The 17,404-nt window shown below is 44.4% G+C and overlaps 1 protein-coding gene across 10 annotated transcripts in view; it reads left to right on the forward strand.

The window, feature by feature from the left end:
• LOC110534405 (pericentriolar material 1 protein) overlaps positions 1 to 17,404 on the forward strand; it is a 37,493-nt gene continuing 20,089 nt past the window's right edge. For all 10 annotated transcript variants that reach the window (XR_016483859.1, XR_016483858.1, XM_036933514.2 and 7 more), the window contains exons 1-13: positions 1 to 250; positions 3,336 to 3,459; positions 4,279 to 4,530; positions 8,619 to 8,942; positions 9,596 to 9,766; positions 10,499 to 10,618; positions 10,969 to 11,149; positions 11,278 to 11,387; positions 11,773 to 12,061; positions 12,357 to 12,549; positions 15,797 to 16,006; positions 16,338 to 16,504; positions 16,618 to 16,835. Coding sequence is in view for 8 of the 10 variants with exons in the window: in XM_036933514.2 (XP_036789409.2) it covers positions 3,355 to 3,459; positions 4,279 to 4,530; positions 8,619 to 8,942; positions 9,596 to 9,766; positions 10,499 to 10,618; positions 10,969 to 11,149; positions 11,278 to 11,387; positions 11,773 to 12,061; positions 12,357 to 12,549; positions 15,797 to 16,006; positions 16,338 to 16,504; positions 16,618 to 16,835 (2,340 nt within the window). In the remaining 2 variants the exon portion in view is untranslated. The remainder of the gene's footprint in view (positions 251 to 3,335; positions 3,460 to 4,278; positions 4,531 to 8,618; positions 8,943 to 9,595; positions 9,767 to 10,498; positions 10,619 to 10,968; positions 11,150 to 11,277; positions 11,388 to 11,772; positions 12,062 to 12,356; positions 12,550 to 15,796; positions 16,007 to 16,337; positions 16,505 to 16,617; positions 16,836 to 17,404) is intronic.

Here is a 17,404-nt window from a genome sequence, read left to right on the forward strand (position 1 = left end):
GAGGAAAAACATAACCGTATTGATGATGAGGTTCTCTTGTGCAAGTAGCACTACTATTTTATATCACTCCGCCTTCTTGAACAGGGAATATAATGGCTGACACTGGACGGATAACGTACATTGACTGAGGGGATTCATCAACAACACCGAAACGACATTTCTATTCATTGAGAAACCAGCTTTCTCATGTCTCTTAGAATGAGCCGTTGACCATAACGTGTTACGATAATTTCTCAAAAAACTCACTGAGGTAATTCATTTATTTCCACTACTTTTATTAGCCAAGGCAAAGTGGCTAGTTCACCACCAGCTAGCTAACTTAGCATCATCACGCAGCTCGCTATCAAGTTAGCTACCCCCTTACCCAAAACAAAACTAGGTTGGTGCTGTATTTTCGAGGAGTCATGAAAAGCTAATGTATTTAATCAGCTACGTGTACTCATTTTGAAACTGCTATAGACAACAATAACTAAGTAGGTAGCTAGCTATCTCGTCAGGCCGTGAAATCTTGTTTGTTTTTAGTTGGCCAGCTAGCTAACGTTACCTAGAAAGGTCACGTTGGCTACTAACAAGTTGACGTTACCTACGCCAGTGCCAGCAAGGTATTGTAATTCCTAGCTAACTGTAATTCCTACTAGCAAGTGACAGTACTTCCCCCCCCCCCCCCGAATTGAACATCAGCTTTTGTTTTGAATATCAATTGTTCAAACTTTCCAAGGGCAGTGAATGCAACAATTAACGTTAGTTAGCCTTCAACGTATGTTCCATTATCGGAATTTCACCCCCAGTTTTCGCGGGGAAGGTAGGGGAGTGGGGGGCTCAAGTGTTACCATGGCGTTCAACTTCATGTTGCCAAACAGTGACAAAGCCAAATGTAAACTAGTTTAGAATTGCATAGCTACATTTTGTATCCCAAATGATGAATAGGCCGCATTGATTTGTCCCCATACTTTGTTACGTTAGAAGTTCTCAGAGGGGGGCTAGTTGTTGCTAGTGACAGTTGGCTCCTGCGAACTCACAGAAGTGGAGGGAATTTCGTAAACTTGACCGGGAATTCTAGTGGTCTACACCGCAGAGGTTTAACGCAAATCCATATAGACTAAACCGCGCCTTTTGTCGTGAAGTTAGCTAACTACTGTTAGTCGTCAAGAAATCCTTACTCAATCCGCTACCTCTCCAATAGCAAACCAACCAATTAATAGTGGGTGACTGAATACACCGCACAGGTACGTAATCGATAGGTAACGTTATTGAAATCGGTAATGTTTATTACTATTAGCTATGTCATAAATAAGTCATACACTGGTTTGTGGCAAGCTAGTGGTGGTATTCGGATTATTAACGTTATGCTTCACATGTTATGGTTTAGTTTACTCTAATACTTGTCCTAGGGGAAAGGTCTGTGAATGTTGACTGTTGCTTAGTTGCAGGAACATTCCTCCGAACAAGGCACCGTTTCGGACTGGAGGCTGTTTCTGAAAGCAACAAACACCTCTACAGTCATGCACTCTGTTAATGTCATAACGAATGTCATAACGATGTAGATACTAAGGAAACACACCTCTGTATATTTTCCATTTGGAAAATGTGTCCCAGACAACGTGACCTGATATGTTTTAATTTGCTGTCAATTTGAGAAATGTTCCTGAGCTATAATGTTATGCATTGTGTGTATAACCCATTAGGATGTCCCACTCACGGTGCTCAGAATGACAAACATTTTGATTATGGTATTCAAATTAACAGAACATCCAACTCCTTTAATGAAGCAGACACTAAAGCATTATTTTCAAAAATATGCTAAAATGCAATTTTTGGGAAAACACCACCATTACAAACAGCGCACCTGATGCCAGCGGTTCTATATATGACAGAGATGACGATCTCTGTTAGAAACTTAGGTTGCTAATATAACTGGGATTTGATATGAAACCCAACAGGAGAGATGCTGGTTTAAATGGCATATGAGGAAGTATTTTTATAAAAATAATTGCTTCCACGTTTCTATGGTCAGATTTTTTTTCTAGGCTGCTTTGTAGCAAGGTAAAACATGCCACATAATATGAATAAAAACTTTCAGGTTTCAGACAATTATGTATGTTTTCCAAATGCATACTGCCGCCAGCTCACATTGCCAAGTGGTGGGTGACTCAGTATTAATATGCCTACTGTTACTGTGACTGCGTTAGAATTGTTGCCCAATGACTGGTCTTATTAAAATACATGTTTTACTCCAGCAACAACGAGCTGAGGAGCTGCTGCAGCTCTAGTGCTGTCTGACAAGTGTTATTTTTCTCAAAATAGGCTCTGTGTGCAGGTAAGAAATTATACATTACAACCAATGTTCCCTCGTTTTCTTCGTCACTGAGCAAATTTCAGGTCTGCTGAGAACAATGTTTGAAAGTTGTGAACATTTTGTGCAACTTCCAACGCGCTGTTACTCTGAGCACTGAGGTTATATCTGCTGTAAGTTAGTTTTAACAGTGGCCATGTGTGTAGGCAACTGTGGCTATTTGATCATAATGTAGGCCTGCCAGAGTGGCCTAGCATAAAAAACAATGACACAAATGCGTCCCATAACATTTTAACATGGAAATAGCTGTTCTCTCTCAGCCTACAGTAGCAGCCAATGTGTGGTATTCAATGTAGGATTCCATGAGACCTTTGGGGAAAAAACATGCAGGGCTTGACAATAACCTCTTTATCAACTTGTCCTTCAGACAAAGTGACTGAAAATGCTGTTTGATGCAAGAAAAGACTTAACAAAATAAAATGCGTTATTGTCATACCATTTTTACAGAGAATCAGAAATGATGATACCCTCTGCCTATAGGCTTGAATAAGCTAAGTAGCCAGTCTCAATTTTCTTTTTATACACACATTCATGTTGTTACTCTTGTGGACAGAGTACATTGGAGGTCGATCATGATTGACCGGTTGGTGACCACTGCTCTGGAAGGTTGAGTGAAGTTATCTGTGAGCTGATATTTCTGTGCCGCAGTCCCGGGGGAGCAGACTCCAATTTTATTTCCACTAAATGTAACAAATATGCTAATCGTCTATTAGGTTGACTGTGAAATGTATTTCCATCAATTAATATAAAGCATTATTTTTGCACTGGGAGGATTTTATTTTATTCTCCTGCTCAATTTGGCTGGCAACAATTTTATCTGCTTCATTTTCTTAATTGTCCTAAAGCCAACAATTACCATCTAATGGAAAACCTGGTGAGTGTGTGAGTAAATAAGTTGTTTACAGTATGCCAGTATGAAAGAGTCTCCAGTCCAAAGCCGTTCTATAGTGTTGACTGACGATGCATGTCAACGACCCAACAGGTGCGGAGCGGAGGAGGACATGGCAACAGGGGGCTCCCCCTTTGACGACTGCGCAGACGAGCAGGAGCTTCATAACTGGACCGTTACCAACGGCAGCAGCCTGGAGGACAGGCTCAACAACATGGTACAGAGGAGACGAGGGAGACAATGGCTGTGTCCCAAATGGAACCCTATTCCCAACGTAGTGCACTACCTTTGACCAGGGCCCTATGGGTCCTGGTTGAATGTAGGGTACTGCTGAATAGGGTGGCATTTGGGACCATTGAGAATGGACACTAAAAGGCTAAATCCTAACTGGAGATTTGCGAAAGTAACAAAAATCTTTGGTTGCATAAGTAGTTTGTGGATATATAGTCCCACAGTGGAGGTGTCATAATACCCGTAAAGCCTAGAGGCCAAACAGGGAAATGGTTCCAATCATTTCCCCACCATTCATCTACATAAAACACAGTCCTTATTTGACGTGTTTCTAAAAACCCTTATGGGGAAAAAATGAATGGCGCAAAAACAGTTGGAACTATTTCCCTGTTTGTCCGCTAGGTTTTATGGGTATTATGACTCACACTGTGGTATCTACAGCTTTAGTAAGGATTCATCCCCTCACTGACTAGCTTTAGAGTCTTTCAATCTACCTACAATGCTGACCAAAGCAAGACATGGATTTGAAATGGTGTATTACAAGTTTATTGTAGTGTCTCCTCTTTGGGCAACTATGATGTGCAGTACATGGTATTACATAAAACACATGTATATGTCGATATGAGCTTCTGTCCTTTTAAACTCCAGGTTGAAGTTTCCCCTAGGTAAATGTCAAAGATCAGCTTCCCCCTCCCTCAATCCTAACCTGAACCATTTGTGGGGAGGAAATGCAAAACTGACCCAAGATCAGTGTTTAGGGATAACTGCACCCTACACCCCTTTTGAGCTCCCTGTCCCCCCTCAGGACTGGGGCATCCAGCAGAAGAAGGCCAACCGCTCGACGGAGAAGAACAGGAAGAAATTCTCAGCCGGCGGCGTGGCGGAGAGCCGACTGACCAATGACATCTCCCCGGAGTCCACACCTGGCACGGGGCGGAGAAGGACGAACACCCCTCACACCTTCCCCCATGTCAAGTACACCACCCAGATGTCGGTGCCCGATCAGGCCGAGCTGGAACGTCTCCGGCAGAGGATCAACTTCACTGACCTCGATGAGGTGAGAGGATTCTCCCTAGAGTTTTCTGAACTATGCATTTCTTGGTGGATTCATCTGTGATTGTTGGGGGTTAGTGTCTGGAAGGGGGGTAATAGTTCATCTGGAAATGTGTAGAGTAGTGATGCACCGCTATGACATTTTTGGCCAATACCGATATCCAATATTTTCCTTGCCAAAAAAACTGATACCATTAATAAAAAATAAAAAAAACGTTTATTTAACTAGGCAAGTCAATTAAGAACACATTCTTATTTACAATGACAACCCACTGTTCCTAGGTCAACTGCCTTGTTCAGGGGCAGAATGACAGATTTTTACCTTGTCAGCTCCGGGATTCGATCTTGCAAACTTTCGGTTACTGGCCCAATGCTCTAACCACTAGGCTTCCTGACCGATAACTAGGGTTGCAAAATTCTGGTAAATTTCTCAATTCCCAGGTTTTCCAGAAACACTGGTTGGAAAACTCCAGGAATAAGCAGGAAATCCAGGAATCTTCCAACTGGGATTTCTGGAAAACTTGGAATTTGATTTTGCAACCCTACCGATAACCAATATTTTAAATTTTTGTGGCATTTTAAGCAGTCTAGTTAAATTGTTATCACACACACGGACACATCGGTCTAAGGCACTGCATCTCAGTGCAAGAGGCATCACTACAGTCCATGGGTCGAATCCAGGCTGTATCACATCCAGCAGGTATATTTCACTGGTCATCCCCAAAGCCAACACTTCGTTTGGCCCACTTTCCTTCCAGTTCTCTGCTGCCAATGACTAGAAAGAATTTCAATCTCCCTTATATCTATCTCCCTCTCTAACTTTTAAGCATCAGCTGTCAGGGCAGCTTACCGATCACTGTACCTGTACGCAGCCAATTTGTAAACGGCACACCCAACTACCTCATCCCCATGTTATTACTTACCCTCTTGGTCTTTTGCACCCCAGTATCTCTACTTGCACATCATCTGCACATCTATCACTCCAGTATTAATGCTAAATTGTAATTATTTTGCCTCTGGACTATTTATTGCCCACCTCCCTTCTCATCTACATTTGCACACACTGTATATAGATTTTTCCCCCAAAAATTATATTGTGTTATTAACTGTACGTTTGTTTGTGTAACTCTGTTTTTGTCGCACTGCTTTGCTTTATCTTGGCCAGGTCGCAGTTGTAAATGAGAACTTGTTCTCAACTGGCCTACCTGGTTAAACAAAGGTGAAATAAAAATCATAATTAACATCTGGCCGTGGTTGGGAGTCCTACAGGGCAGCGCACAATTGACCCAGCGTCGTCCGGGTTTGGAAGGGGTAGGCCGTCATTGTAAATAATCATTTGTTCTTAACTGACTTTCCTAGTTTAAATAAAGGTTATGCACACTGACCAAAAAGTAATTTTGTTTGCATTTACATATGTCCCCATTACCAGTAAAACATAATCAAAACCTATTTCTTTCACTTACTTGCTCTACTGTTTTGTTGTTCACTTGTTCAGTCGTTTCAGTCTCAACCAGGATTTCATCATACATGTCAAGCAGTGAAGATTCAGCTCTGTCTGTCCATGGCCTCTTCCTCGGTGCGCACTGTCACCATACCATGTCTGTTTCCATCTTGTCCAGCTGTGTATATGTAACATTTCACGTAAACCCTGTTTCTTGTCTGCATCGAAGTAGCTGTCCTTGTACATGGCGGCGACACCTTAAAGAGCGAATGCCCCCGAATCGCTTGTTCACAGCCTGTGTTGGCAGTTATGAGCAGTCGATTCAATTAGAGGTCGACCGATTAATCGGAATGGCTGATTAATTAGGGCCGATTTCGAATTTTCATAACAATTTTTGGACTCCGATTTAGCCGATTTAATAAATAAATACATGTATATTTTTACACCTTTATTTAACTAGGCAAGTCAGTTAAGAACACATTCTTATTTTCAATGATGGCCTAGGAACGGTGGGTTAACTGCCTTGTTCAGGGGCAGAACGACATTTTTACCTTGTCAGCTCAGGGATTCAATCTTGCAACCTTAGGGTTAACTAGTCCAACGCTCTAACCACCTGCCTCACGAGGAGCCTGCCTGTTACGCGATTGCAGTAAGAAGCCAAGGTAAGTTGCTAGCTAGCATTAAACGTATCTTATTTTTAAAAAATCAATCAATCATAAACGCTATTTATAACTACACATGGTTGATGATATTACTAGTTTATCTAGCGTGTCCTGCATTGCATATAATCGCTGCGGTGCGCATTCGCGAAAAAGGACTGTCGTTGCGCCAACGTGTACGTAACCATAAACATCAATGCCTTTCTTAAAATCGATACACAGAAGTGTATACATTTTTAAACCTGCATATTTAGCTAAAAGAAATCCAGGTTAGCAGGCAATATTAACCAGGTGAAATTGTGTCACTTCTCTTGCATTCATTGCACGCAGAGTCAGGGTATATGCAACAGTTTGGGCCGCCTGGCTCATTGCGAACTAATTTTACTAATCTTTACTATCAAATGAGGATAGACAAACTTATCACACAAGTCAGAGTTATACTTAAACTAAATCTTTAATCACTTATTAGTAATAGAGCAGGTAAATACAACGCACACACATATAAAGTGAATCGATTGCGTGCTCTACGATAATCATGGCTGGTCGTCAATTCATGGTCAAATGATTCGTCGAGAGCCGCGAGACAAAGGTATTTTATAGCCAAGATACACCCCTTTCAACCTACATGACGAACAACAGATATATAGAATGGGTCACAAGGTTAAGATTTGTATGAAAGACAGTGTTTGCTGTGTATTATAGGTATCTGCTGTGTCAACAGTTTTCATTGTATAGAGACCAGTGTCTGGCCCTCCGACTCCAAACTGGAACCATCTCTCCCTGGTACGGTATAGAACAAAAAACATTAACTCATGCTCTGGAATGCTCTTTATGTTTTATCACCCAGAAGACATCGTACATTTCCTGTCAGTGTTATCGCCCAGAGGCCCATCCTCAGTAGAACACACACACAAAAGTTAAGAATACTCTATTCTGTTGACTAAAACAACCATTTGATGCAATATAAGTATTATATAAAAGTATTGTAACATAATCTTGCAATTTTGCTCTCACAGCCATGACGAAGGGTATCACGTCTACTGCAGGCGCAGTTGATGAGCTTTTTTCTCGAGTCAGTTGTTCGAATGGAGCTAGCTAGTGTGTTCATGGTTCCAAGTTTCAAACATGTTCTCAAATGCCATTGAAATGGCAGCAGTGGTATGACAACCAGCATTTTCATGAGCATGCAATACGACTTTCCTCAGTAAGAAATCCTCGACAACTCATTGTGATGTCAAACTCGGCACGCTCATGGGGTTGATATCGCTGGTCCAAATGTCAGCCGTGAAGCTAATAGCAGTGACGCTATTAGTGTGTAACTCCGGTAGGGCAACATCTGAAATCTAGCACACTTGGTATTGTGTACCGGTGCTCAACCAGTCGGCAAAAGCCAACCTCACCCACAACAGAGAACTGTTGATTGTCAAGGGCAATGAATTCTATTATCTTGCCGTTAATGGATTTCGCCTTTTGAGTTGTCTCGCTGAACTTCTCTTACTCTTTCAAATGACTGCTTGACTTGTTGACTGCTCGATCCACACAGCAGACGTTGTGTGGGCTAGATTAGGAATGCTGTGTTGCACGTGTAGCGCAAAATTTGACATAGTGTCAGTATGTCATGTATCTACATTATATAGGTATGCACGTCAGCTTTGACATCGGCGGTGAACTAGACATCGGGCCGATACCGACGTTGGCATTTTTAGCTAATATTGGCCGATTCAGATATATCGTGCATCCCTTGGGTCAATTTCACCAAAGATGTTGTGGAAGGGTACTGTTCTTGTTAAAAACGTGCACTTGTTGTCTTTAGGAATGTGAATAGTTGAACACTTTCAATGTTCCAAATAACCTTCTTTCCAGCTTTTTATATCGCAGAGGTTCTGCTGCGTTGTTCTGTTTCATAGTACTGGAATTTCAACTGGAAGCCAGGTTACTGTAATATAGACTGGAAGCCAGGTTACTGACATCCCTCGCTCTCTGTTTTCTCAGAGGAGCGTTGGCAGTGACTCCCAGGGCCGTGTAACAGCAGCCAACAACCAGCGAGAGCTGGCGGCGGAAAACAAAAAGCCCTTCAAATTCCTGCCGCTGCACGTGAACACCAACAAGAGCCGGGAGGCGCCCTCAGCCTCGGCCCCTGCAACCCCCTCCGTCGCCGCAACAGCCAAAAAGCAGAGCCCTGGCCTGGGTCTCAGGGACGCGTTCACCCCCTCCCAGCCCAGCAATGACACCCCCAGGCTAGGTAGAGGGGCCGAGAGAGGGCTCCTTCCCCCTAGGGAGGATGGGAGAGGAGAGCTCAGCATCGACAGTAGCCAGGTAGGCAACGTCTAGGAACTTGGGATTACTGAAGGATTAGGGCTTTTCAGGACTTGTATTTTAGACTACACACAGACAGTGTATGTTTTGTTTGATCAACTACATATTGCACAATGCAAATTATTGAAGTTTGTAGTTTCAATACTTAGTTAAAATAGAACAGACATAGGACAATGCATACGATCAAGGTAGTTTAGTTGTGGGTAGATTTGTCCTACTCAGTAACACATTTTGGACAAATCTATATAAGTAGCATACCTTGGAACAGCATTTTCACCATTTAGTATGCTTGCACTGAACTGATCGTCCTGTACTGGCTGCAAATGATCACATGGCGTGCTGGGTTCTCGCTCCTGTAAGAAAATAAATGGTAGAACAAGGATGGGAGCCTAGGTGAGCAAGATGACGATGAAAGCAGTGTGTATTGAGGGCAATTTTAAAAATATGCCACCACCGCAGGTTCCCAAGTGAGTTCTACCCTCGTTTAGCTCAGTCTGCAGTGAGCGGCCTGGTATCTGCACTCTCTCACACTATTTCTCTGTCTCGCTCTCGCTATCATTTACACTCACACATGCTCTTTCTCTCTGTTGTCACACTATCTCATACACACCCTGTCCCTTACACACCCTCACATTCTCTGGTGTCCCTGTCAGGTGGTGACCAAGCTGGTTCAGATCCGGGAGTACATCGGCAAGGCCAGCTCCATGAGGGATGACCTGGTGGAGAAGAAGGACATCCCGGCCAACGTGGAGCGCCTCACCCACCTCATCGCCCACCTCAAGGAGCAGGAGAGGTCCTACCTCCGCTTCCTGCAGAAGATGCTGGTCAGTACAGTACGCTGGCTTATCCCGGCTTTCTCACCGTCTCTCTTTCTGTGTCTCGTTGTTTTTCTCCATTTCTCTCACTTTGGCTTGATCTGTCTCATTATTTACATTTTTTTTTAAAGTCTCTTTTGGCCCATCTCTCTTTCCATCCTGTCATTTAAGGATGAAAGGGGCTGCTTTCAGAAGACTTTTAGTTTCAATTAACTTTTTCTATGGTATTGATAGTAAAAACAAGCTAAGCTAGCCTTCTTGGGCTTTTGCCTGTTAAAGAAGCCTGCAGTCCACTGCTTCTTACATTGCTGTTGATAGTTCAAGTTGTTGTGTTTGGGAACTTTTCACTTGCACCCTGGTCATGTATTTTTTAATTTTTATGCCAAGTTGTCTGAAACACGCCGACAAGACAGTCGTGTATCTTGTTCCATTTGGCAGACAAATCTAGGACATGACACGCATTGCTTCTGAACTGCTGGATGGCACGTGTCATTTGATCTTGCTATCAATATTAAATGGGTTTACCCCCCTCTGGCATTTGTGAGTAATTATCAGCAGTCCTTCTATTTTCATTATTGTATGCTCATTTTATCACTTCAACCACTGTTCAAGTATTACATTGAAAGGGAAGGAAATGCTTGAGGAGACCTGGTTTCCATAGTCAGTATAGGTCAGGCCAAAGAGGGGGCCCGTGCTTGCAGTACATGCCTACTATTTTACTGACCGCCCCCTCTTCTGTAGGCGAGGGAGAACGAGGAGGACGAGGCGGGAACACTGGACTCGGCCGTGGGTTCAGGCTCATTGCCAGAGAGCGCCTCCCTCAACATGGAGGTGCGCTCCTCGGACGCCTCCAACGCCACTGTGAGTAGCCAATCCTTTAGTTCTGACAGCCCGTTCTGCTTCAGCAATTTTTTTTGTACAATTATTTATTATTATTATTTGTTTTTGTAGTAGAGGAGTTTGGATTGGTCACTAGGGATTTGCATTACAATCTCTACCAGATAGTAAGACGCTGCTTCTAGAAGTAGAGACCCAAGCAGACTGAGGCTAATCTTATTGCCCACCATCCCTCCCTCTCGTCATTCCTTGCTCTCCCTCCCCCTCCGCCTCCCATTGCCGGTGTAACACCAGGAAGTCTGCGCGGTCAGCTTCTGACGCACAACCAGTTTTGCTTGTGCTGGCGATTTTTCTAATGTGTGTGTCTCCAACAGGGCCGTGTTGCAGGCCGCAGTGAACAGAAGGAGGAGCTGGAGAACTTGAGGAAGCAGCACGAGCTCCTGAAGAAGATGCTGGAGCAGCAGGAGCAGCTCAGGGCTCTACAGGGCCGCCAGGCAGCACTACTGACCATGCAGCACAGCTCTCAGCACGCCTCCCACACCATGGCTGACAACGGTGAGACACGGGCCATATAGAGAGGGCGCATGCAAAGGAGCACATACAATGACTTGACACACAGTGCACATGCGGAGCAGGTAGCTACACACACACACGTAACCCTTTTCATTTGGTGTGTGTTCCAGTGCCGACAGAGACCACAGGCAGTGTGTCAGGGCTGAGCATCACCTCGGAGCTGAACGATGAGCTGAACGACCTCATTCAGCGCTTCCACAACCAGCTGCACGACTCCCAGGTACCAGCAACATACAATAATACCTGGTCGTATGAATTAGGGCACACTGTAGCCAAAAGTATTAGCGTTTTCTTCTGTCTGATGCCTAATGAATACAACCCTGGGAAACATCAAAAGGTAGCACTTTACGCCACAGGCTGGTGTGGTAAGAACAAGGTATTGTTACCCCTCTATTACAGACGAGGTGTATAACCCTGTAACTAGAATGATTACATAAAGGGATAACTGGGCAAAATGAAGTCTTCATGTTGAGTAATTAGAACTTGTTACCATGTTATTGTCACTTTATCCTGTGTGGTAATGTGACGTGCTACCCATCAAAGTAATATATGCTGAGTTTGTGGTCATTCACCTACTAACATCCTGTGTGCCTTTCCTTCCTCAGACCAAGGCAGCAGTCCCAGACAACCGCAGACAAGCCGCGAGCCTCTCCCTCTCCCGGGAGGTCTGCCGCTCTCGCTCCTCCCAGCCTTCCCCTCCTCCCCGCTCTGCCGCCTCCTCCTTCCTCCGTCCCCCCCCTCTCACCTCCCTGACCTCCATCACCCTTACGTCGGCCTCGGCGGCGAGCGCCAAGCTGACCAAGCTGCAGGAACTGCAGGACAAGAAGCAGACCATGGACAAGATCCTGCAGGAGCTGCACTCGCTCCGTGACCAGACCCTCAACAACAACTCCTGTAAGTTATGGTTTGTCTCTGTAACTGACTAGGAGTAGGTTAACACCGTCAGGGATGGCGGGGGGGGGGGGGGGGGGTTATATTTTATTATTTTGCTTACTTGAACACCTGCAACTGCCATTTCTTGCAATCTAGAGCAAAACATTGCCTTCAGTCATAACAAACGTATGTTTTCTTTTTTTTTTGTGGCGCAGCTCCCATCTTACATTCTTTGGGGAGAACCCTGGTGCATATGATAGAAGCTTGTAAGTTTGCTGTCGTGCATGTGTGAGTGATGTGTGGGTTGGTCCCTCAGGTCGCAGCGCCAGTGTGCCCCTGTCCTCTCAGCATAGCCTGGCTCTGGGCGCGGACCCCTCCTCGGACCGCCCGTCTGCCCTGTACAGAGAGCCCAACGGGGCCTCAGCCATAAGACGGGATGCCTCCACCTACCACCCCTCCACACACACCCAGCAACCCCAGCATGAGGACGCCCCAGCTGACAAACTCCGGTACTAAACTCAAACTATTATTATGATCAGTGCACATCACACCACAGTTGTATTCATGGGGCAACAAAAGGATGAAAACTGACAAACGCAGAGGGACTTCCTGGACTTGCCAAAATCAAGTTTTATTGGTTGCATACACATATTTTGCAGATGTTTTTGCGGATGTAGCAAAATGCTTGTGTGCTCCAACAGTGCAGTAACATAAAAAAATTCACAACAATACACACAAATCTCTAAATGAATGGAAATGTATAAATAGATGGACGAGCAATGTCCGGAGTATGAGTATGTATGTACACTACCGTTCAAAAGTTTGGGGTCACTTATACATTTCCTTGTTTTTGTCCATTAAAATAACGTCAAATTGATTAGAAATAGAGTGTTGACATTGTTAATGTTGTAAATGACTATTGTAGCTGAAAAAGGCTTTAGTCCATAATTTATTATTTTTTATCTACAGAGGTCCATTATCAGCAACCATCATTCCTGTGTTCCAATGGCATGTTGTGTTAACTAATCCAAGTTTATAATTTTAAAAGGCTAATTGATCATTAGAAAACCCTTTCGCAATTATGTTAGCACAGCTGAAAACTGAAGATTTCGTACAACACCGTGTACTATACCCTTCACAGAACAGCCCAAACTGTCTCAAACCAGAATAGACAGAGGAGTGGGATGCCCCGGTGCACAACTGAGCAAGAAGACAAGTACATTAGTGTCTAGTTTGAGAAACAGACGCCTCGTCTCACAAGTCCTCAACTGGCAGCTTCATTAAATAGTACCCGCAAAACACCAGTAGTACCCGCAAACACAAAACACCGGGATGCTGGCCTCTGGGCAGAGTTGCAAAGAAAAAGGGTTTTCTAATTAGCCTTATAAAATGATACACTTGGATTAGCTAACACAACATGCCATTGGAACACTGGAGTGATGGTTGCTGATAATGGGCCTATGTAGATATTCCATTAAAAATCAGCCCTTTCCAGCTATAATGGTCATTTACAACATTAACAATGTCAACACTGTATTTCTGAGCAATTTGATGTTACTTTAATGGACAAAAAATGTGCCTTTCAAAAACAAGAGAATTTAGAAGTGAACCCAAACCTTTGAATGGTGATATGTGTACAGTGCATTCGGAAAGCGTTCAGACCCCTTTTCCACAATTTGCTACCTTACAGCCTTATTGTAAAAGGGATTAAATAGCCCCCCCCCCCTTAATCTACACAGAATACCCCATAATTAAACCCCAAATGTATTCAAAATAATGAAAATATTACATATACTTAAGTATTCAGACCTTTTACATAGTACTTTGTAATCGCTGCCCAAATCTGCTTCAACAGCCTCGAGTCTTCTTGGGTATGACGCTACAAGCTTGGCACACCTGTTTTTAGCGAGTTTCTCGCATTCTTCTCTGCAAATCCTCTCAAGCTCTGTCAGGTTGGATGGGAAGTGTCGCTGCACAGCTATTTTCAGGTCTCTCCAGAGATCTTCGAGCGGGTTCAAGTCCGGGCACTGACTGGGCAACTCAAAGACATTCAGAGACTTGTCTCAAAGCCACTCCCGTGTTGTCTTGGCTGTGTGCTTAGGGTTGTTGTCCTGTTGGAAAGTGAACCTTCGCCTCAGTCTGAGGTCCTGAGCACTCTGGAGCTGGTTTTCATCAAACTTCCCTCTGTACTTTGCTCTGTTCAGCTTTCCCTCGATCCTGACTAGTCTCCCAGTCCCTGCCTCTGAAAAACATCCCCACAGCGTGATGCTGCCACCACCATTCTTCACCGTAGGGATGGTGCCAGGTTTCCTCCAGACATGACGCTTGGCATTCAGGCCAAAGAGTTAAAGCTTGGTTTCATCAGACCAGAGAATCTTGTTTCTCATGGTCTGAGAGTCTTTAGGTGCCTTTGGCAAACTCCAAGCGTGCTGTCGTGTGCCTTTTTTACTGAGGAGTGGCTTCCGTCTGGCCACTCTACCATAAAGGCCTGATTGGTGGATTGCTGCAGAGATGGTTGTCCTTCTGACAGGCTCTCACCATCTTCACAAAGGAACTCTAGAGCTCTGTCAGACTTGATGGTCACCTCCCTGACCAAGGCCCTTCTCCCCCGATTGCTCAGTTTGGCCGGGGGGCCAGCTCTAGGAAGAGTCTTGGTGGTTCCTAGCTTCTTCCATTTTTAAGAATGATGGAGGCCACTGTGTTCTTGGACCAGTGCTGCAGATATTTTTTGGCACCCTTCCCCAGATCTCTGCCTCGACATAATCCTGTCTCGGAGCTCTACTGGCAATTCCTTCAACCTAATTACTTGTTTTTTGCTCTGACAACTGTGGGACCTTATATAGACAGGTGTGCGCCTTTCTAAATCATGTCCAATCAATTGAATTTACCACAAATGGACTCAAAGTTGTAGAAACATCTCAAGGATGATCAATGGAAACAGGATGCACCTGAGCTCAATTTTGAGTCTCAGCAAAAGGTCTGAATACTTATGTAAATTATGTATTGTGTGTAGACTGAGTAATTTTGTTGTATTTAGTAAATTTTACAATAAGACTAACGTTTCAAAATGTGGAAAAAGTCAAGTGGCCTGAGTACTTTCCGAATGCATTGTATGTGATGGGATGTATAGACATTGCAGATAGTATGTGGATAGAATATTATACATTCTGCAATAGTTGAATAGGATGGCATTGACTAGAATACAGTATTTACATCTGAAATGAGTGAAACAGTATGGAAACATAATTAAAGTGACCAGTGCTCCATGTCTATTGGGACTACCTGGACTTGTGTGCCCTAATGAATACAACCCAGTGCCAATGAAGCAAAGGAGACGAGTAGAGGGAACCAATGCAGACTATTAGCATGCACCCTTTCTATCTCTCTGGTACCAGCAGCTGAAGATCCATACTGCACTGTTCCTTCAGACAAACTCTACCATCCATCACCCTTATCCCTCTTATTCATTCATCAGTTGGTGCAACAATAGATCCAATTAGTCAAGTGTCTCTCCTTCATTGATTTCAGTTGTCTGTGTATCAACCTTGGTCTCTCTCCCACATTCCATTTCTCCCTATTCATTCCACCACATTCTCTCTGAAATTTGACTCAAAAGAAAGACTTGGGATGCTTTCAATTCTTGGGGGGGTGCACACTTTGGGCAGAAGGCCAATCCAATGCTTTTAAATCCTTGAGGTGGAGACATTTAAAACAGAATCAGGCCATTTTTAAAACAGAATCCCCCTCCCACCACAGGAAGCTGAAGGAGGTGCACAAGCGTCTGAACGAGCTGCGTGAGCTGGTACAGTACTACGAGCAGACATCGGACATGATGGTGGACACGGTCAACGAGAACGTGAAGGAGGAAGAGGAGGAGGAGGTGGAGACTGAGGAGGACGGCTCCATGCTGGAGACCATGTTCGACTCTGAGCAGGAGAACCGCCGGCCCCCCATCACAAACATCAGGTACTTGAGGGACACAGACGGAGTTGGGTGAAGTCATTATTACTCATTAGAGCTGTTTATTAGTGGGCCTTGTCCATTTCTGTTACTAAGCATCATTCGAACCGGCAACCATTGACAGTAACTGGTTCGCTTCAAACCAAGCATATAATCTGTTCCCTTCATGTGCCCCACATTAACAGGTATTTATTGTAAAAGATAGCCAGGCAAGTCATTGAGAACAAACTAAGAAATATTATTAAGGTTTAGATGAATACAGTTCCCAAGGGTAAATCATGGCAGAGAGTGAAATTGAGTCTTGACCCTCTTCTCCATCTCTCTTTCCCTTGGTCAGAAACCCACAGCATTCTGGGAACTGGACAGAAATGAACAGTCTGACCAACGGCCGAGGAGGAGGCAGCACCAACAACCACGCTGACGTCAGGCTCAACACTGAGTGTGAGATCAACAACCGCTCTGCAGCAGCCAACCTCCGCAGCCTCAACATCCCCTCAGCCATAGGTAGCGCAACGCACATTACATGCTGTACACCTGTACACCCCCCCCGCCTGCTGTTCTCACACATACACACAACCCACTCATCTCACTAACCCTGATTTCTCTGGCTCCACAAGAGTGCCAGTACAACCGGCCCTACAACCAGGTCAATGATGACGATGCCCTGGAGGATGAAGAGGTGCGGGGGGCCAGGGGCCGGGACAGCGAGGGCTCGGGGTCGAGCAGGAGGAGCAGCCTGGGGAACGATGACGCAGACTTCGCCCACAAAGTTCACCGGCTGCAGACGGCCAAGCAGAAACTACGGCAGCTCCAGGAGCTGGTGGCCATGGTGCAGGTGAGAGGACTGACTAGAAGCAGAGAAACATAGCATAGTGCAAGTCAGTGGGACCAATCTCATCCAAAAATTTTACTCAAGTTTGCCAAAAAAGCACCTGGATGATCAAGACTCTTGGAAGAATTTTCTATGGACAGATGATTCAAAAGTATAACTTTTTGGATGGCATGGGTCCCGTGATACCTGGCGAAAACCAAACACTGCGTCATTGCATCACCAAGCATGGTGGTAGTGTGATGGTTTGGAGATGCTTTGCTGCCTCAGGACCTGGACTACTTGCCTTAATGGAAGGAACCATGAATTCTGCTCTATATCAGAATTCAACAGGGAACTGTCAGGCCATCTGTCTGTGAGCTGAAGCGCAGCTCGGTCATTCAGCGAGACAGTGAGCCAAAATACACAAGTCGACATGAAAATGTCTAAAAAGGTAGAGGTCGACCGATTATGATTTTTCAACGCCGATACCTTTATCTAATTATTGGAGGACCAAAAAAAGTCTTAACGATTAATCGGCCAATTTTTTATTTTATTTTTACATTTGATTTATTTGCAATAATGACAATTACAAC

The sequence above is a fragment of the Oncorhynchus mykiss genome, chromosome 10 (assembly GCF_057628025.1).
Source record: "Oncorhynchus mykiss isolate SJ-2025 chromosome 10, ASM5762802v1, whole genome shotgun sequence".
Classification (NCBI taxonomy): Eukaryota; Metazoa; Chordata; class Actinopteri; order Salmoniformes; family Salmonidae; genus Oncorhynchus; species Oncorhynchus mykiss.